The 5,067-nt window shown below is 41.7% G+C and overlaps 2 protein-coding genes across 2 annotated transcripts in view; one reads left to right on the forward strand and one right to left on the reverse strand.

Moving 5' to 3' along the window:
• Positions 1 to 5,067, reverse strand: part of LOC106805150 (major vault protein-like) — a gene marked incomplete in the record, with an annotated part of 31,709 nt that overhangs the window by 24,083 nt on the left and 2,559 nt on the right. Inside the window, 3 exon segments of the mRNA XM_014806643.1 lie at positions 176 to 286; positions 653 to 778; positions 935 to 956. Coding sequence (XP_014662129.1) covers positions 176 to 286; positions 653 to 778; positions 935 to 956 — 259 coding nt within the window.
• LOC106805151 (major vault protein-like) overlaps positions 3,272 to 5,067 on the forward strand; it is a 45,742-nt gene continuing 43,946 nt past the window's right edge. The window contains 1 exon segment of the mRNA XM_014806644.1: positions 3,272 to 3,455. Within this exon segment, the coding sequence (XP_014662130.1) occupies positions 3,313 to 3,455 (143 nt within the window). The 5' untranslated portion in view covers positions 3,272 to 3,312.

The raw sequence follows: 5,067 nt of genomic DNA on the forward strand, positions 1-5,067 counted from the left end.
ACATCGAACTCGTACGACAAAAATGGTAGTGAAATCAGTACCAAATTGCTGTCTTACTCCTTTGTCATTATACGCTCCTGATGTAATGCTATTATTAATGGAGCCTTGTTCATGTGAACAATGTTCCAAGCAACTTCAAGTAATGTGACTGAATGGGATTAACCCTTCAACTGACCTTGATAAGTTTTTTCTTTCCTAGCTGCGGTTTGCCATCGTCTCCGATTGGATCCAAAATGACACAATACTGGCGGTTGGTCAGTGTTGTGATGTTAATCACACCAACCACCTGATTGAGGATAAATAATCAGCATATGTGGGCATATAAGTGATACTGGTGTAAAGAAGTTCAATAAAGAACTATATTATATGCACACAAACTGTTATTAAGCTAGACAGTATGCACAGTATGCATATATATATATATATATATTTCAAGAGCTAATAATACATAGTGCACAACAGAAAAACGGGATTATTACGGCAAAACTATCCATTTTAAATGCAATTAAGTCTAGAATAGGTTGATAGTATTGCATTAAGCAGCATATATTTTTCGCTAAAACGAGACCAACCGTTTGGCGTTATGATACTCATAGGCTGTGATATTGGATTGTTATCTTAGCTTACCCAGGCATTATTTACTGCAACCTACCTCCTCGTACACATCAGGTATGTGTGTCTCTGTGTCACTAAACTTGATCAACCATTCTTCTCCACTCTTTCGCACAATCCCAAAGTTATCTTTGAAGGTTCGTGTGGCTTTAATATGAAGGGCTTTCTGAATGCATTTTAGATAGATACGAATCAACAAATACCAAATGCAGTTCTGTTTGTGTATATCCATTAGATTATTGATTGCACATTAAACGTATATAAATCTAGCATTTTATATTCATAATCCAGATTAACATTCTAATCCAGGATGCCAGAATACCTTCTCAGTCAGTACGTGTGCACTATAATGTACCACGACTTCTTCGTATGGTCCGGGCCAGATATGCTCCTGTCTTCCCCCACCAACATTCCTCACCTTATATCAACATGTTAAAGCTACGATCGACACACGATGCAATGAATGGTCACATTTGATTACCTGTTGATTAAACCTTGCCAACAATACACGTGCATTAGTAAAACCTAGTAGTTCCATGTGATTACAGTGTAACTAAGATCTAATTTTTGCAACAGGACCCATGCCCAGAGTGCCTTCCTTTATAAGTACCTTTACCCGAAACCCTGTCGACTCCACTACGCCGTCTTTAGTCTGCCTTCCTAGCTCTCAGTCTGATGGCTTGGTTGCGGTTCACAATTCACAGCACTTCACTGCGTTCCTTACACCACCTCCTTACGAGGGATGTAGGGTTCCTATATCAGAGGCACTTATTGTCATTCATATGTAACAATACACAGCATCACAATTGTCCACTAAGTAATGCTAACCCTCACCCAACACAAAATTATTAGATAGCCCCACTGATGATTGGACTACCAAAGCAGTATAATAAGATTACTGCGTACAACAAGCTACAAACTGATCAAATCATGACAACTTGGTCCTATATAATTTAGAGATTTCTATTCAGCAAAGTGTTCAAGATGAGAGTGACCATTGCACATTGCTGTAAGCGTTACTATTGCAGCAGTCCCTTCTTCCTTTCGTCCCCATTTCTGTCCCTCCTTCTCCCTGTCGCTGAAATTTAATGTTTTCAATGTTCGTGTATTATTATGTAATGACGTTATTGCTTTGTATATTTTGTCCCCCAAGCAAACTAATTTTTGGGATAATAGAGTCAGTGTAACAGTCCCCCTTGTCGTGGTTGCCTCCTCCCTTGTCGTGGTTGCCTCCTCCCTTGTCGTGGTTGCCTCCTCCCTTGTCGTGGTTGCCTCCTCCCTTGTCGTGGTTGCCTCCTCCCTTGCCGTGGTTGCCTCTTCACTTGCTGTGGTTGCCTCCTACTTGACATGTATTCCCCCCTCCCTTACTTAACGTGGATGCTCTCCCACCCCTCCCTTGCCCAGAGATGCCAACCTATTATATGGCGTAATGATTTCTTATGATTGCTGAAAACAACCATGTCAATCGCAACCTGCGTTTGCAAAAGAAGAAAGCTATTTCTTGCATCCTTGAGACATCTGTACAATACTTCCAGTCATTCTAACAGCATTAATTTTCCTAAGCAAACCACAAATAATTCCAAAACCTGAATGAATTTTCTATGCAAAATATAAATATTTGCAATAAATGTGTACATATTACTAACATGGTCAATAGAATGGGATTCATGTACTGCAAACAAGCAATAGACATTGCTAACCACACAAAGATAAAACTGGATGTTGATACAGTGCTCAATTTTAACAGTCGTCCGGTCATCCGTGACGACTGGATTTTCTCTCGGGCAACTACAAATTGAGCACTGTTGATAGTCACTCATTTAAAAATAACGTTACTATATGGCACAGTGTCAGATAGTTATATATGGAGCAAAACTACATAAATGTCTACATGATACACAGTCAAATTCCACTACGATAGTGTCAATTACAGTGCTAATTACACTGAATTAACATAATGGCAGTGTTTCTGACGGCTGACTTGTTCAAAAATCTTTTCCTGGCTGCTGACTGGCTTTGAAAGTGATGCTTTTGTGATGTGATGTGATGTGATGTGAGTGTCTGCATGAAGATTAGACTGATGCCATGTTCTATACATAGAGATACTCTTTTTTCCTTAGTTTTTTCCTCACTTGCCTTAGATGCCCTTACTTTGCGTACTTTGCCCTTATCTTTCAACAGGAAAGTAAACACCAAACATTTTGATAAACCATGTCAATTTAGTCTAAATTGTGCTAAATCTGTGTCACAATCATGACACAATTATATGAAGCCAAAATCATGATATTAACACCCAAATTGTACAAGTTGCCAGGTATACAGCCAAGCAAATATGCCTCCACGCATGACAACTTGCGAACTGCGCTCTGGCCGCGTGGGGTGTCACAAACAATTAATTGCCTGACACAGGAGCTAATGTTCCAAACGGTGTAGAGCTACTAACATCTCTGATAGAATGCAGGGACTAATGTATATCCCCGACATGGGGGGGGGGGAAATTTACATTGCGAGAAGGGAACCAAAGGCTCTAAAGCTAGAGGATCAGTTTTTTCATCTAAACTTTAACATTTAAAATAGCATCTTTGATATTTTTCAAGAAATAATTGCCATACTTATAACTATATTTATGTAGTGTAATATATCAATTTTTACAGTAACATTATACCAAAAGTACAAGAACGTGTGTTGAAATAAGTCAAGATGAACAGAAACACAGGCAATCAAGCGAGGGATTCGATCTACCATATTCCTCCATACCACTACCTCCATGTGTTGGATAATTACACAAATAGTACACGGATAGAGCTTGGACCGAAAACATTCAAACCCAAAGATAGTGAGAGGTGGGCATGCAATCTGTATTTATGTATAACATCTTGATAACATACATGTGTATACTAGCCTGGTTAAGATGCTAAGTGTTATAGTCTTATAGACATAGGTGACTGTGTTTCTTTGATAGTGTCTAGGTTTCAGGAAACATCCCCTACTAGTTTCAGAAAAGAAATTCCTCTCATTTTAAAGTTATTGCACCCAAGAGAGTTATTCTCTAGAATTCGCCAAATTCTAGTGTATGTTCTCAGTTATGATGGCAATGTGTGGTCGACGCCACACCTGATCGTACATGCTTCACTAGTACACCAGAATGCATCCGATAACTCATGACACCTCATCCTTGGAGGGAAAAACTCTTTGCGGAAAAACCAGAATGCTTACAAAATTGTTCTAGGGCTGCAGCAGGTGCCTTATAATGTTTCACAGTTACTAGCTAGTTGTGTGATGTACAATATATACAACGTCCTACTTAGACTAGGACATGAATGATGTCAAAAGGTGTGGGTGGCAGAGGCCTACAACCCAACCCATGCATCTCCCACTACCATCCAGAAAAAAATCAGTAACACGGCAGAGAAGTCTTGTGCTAGTGGCAGTAACCTATGAAAATAGTCAAAAGTGTGATGAGTTTATTTATCTTTACGTCTGATATATTACACTACATAATTAAAGTTATAAGTATGTATGGCAATTATTTCTTGAAAAATATCAAAGATGCTATTTTAAACGCTAAAGTTTAGATGAAAAAACTGATCCTCTAGCTTTAGAGCCTTTGGTTCCCTTCTCGCAATGTAAATTGCTCCCCCCCTATGTCGGGGATATATACATTAGTCCCTGCATTCTATCAGAGACGTTAGTAGCTCTACACCGTTTGGAACATTAGCTCCCGTGTCAGGCAATTAATTGTTTGTGACACCCCACGCGGCCAGAGCGCAGTTCGCAAGTTGTCATGCGTAGAGGCATATTTGCTTGGCTGTATACCTGCCGGTTAGCAATGCAGGCTTTCAGATTTGAAAAGTACAGGAGGACTACTAATGACTCCCCTAGACGTACACGTGCGTGCGTGCGTGCGTGTGCACGTACACGTGCGTGCGTGCATGGGCACGTACACGTGCGTGCGTTCGTTCGTGTGCACGTACACGTGCGGGCTTGCGTGCGTGTGCACGTACACGTGCGTGCGTGCGTGCGTGCGTGCGTGTGCAAATACACGTGCGTGCGTGCGTGTGCACGTATATACGTGCGTGCGTGCGTGCGTGCGTGCGGACGTACACGTGTTTGTGTGCGTGCGTCTGCACGTACACGTGAGTGCGTGCGTGCGTGTGCACGTACACGTGCCGGCGTGCGTGCGTGTGCACGTACACGTGCGGGCGCGCGTGCGTGAGTGCGTGCTGGCTCGTCTGTGTGTGCATAGAAATAGATAGATAACCATGTATAATTATAATGATAATCTAATTATAATGGTTATCTATCTATTTCTATGTGTGTGTGCGTGGAATTACGCATGTGCACATGTGCGTGTGTTCGCACGCGCGCGCGCGTGTGTGTGTGCGCGCGCGCATGTGTCCGTGCGTGCATTCGTGGGTGCATATCAGTGCTTGCGTGCGCGCGCGCGCGCGCGCG

This window comes from Priapulus caudatus, unplaced genomic scaffold (assembly GCF_000485595.1).
Source record: "Priapulus caudatus unplaced genomic scaffold, Priapulus_caudatus-5.0.1 Scaffold102, whole genome shotgun sequence".
Lineage (NCBI taxonomy): Eukaryota > Metazoa > Priapulida > Priapulimorpha > Priapulimorphida > Priapulidae > Priapulus > Priapulus caudatus.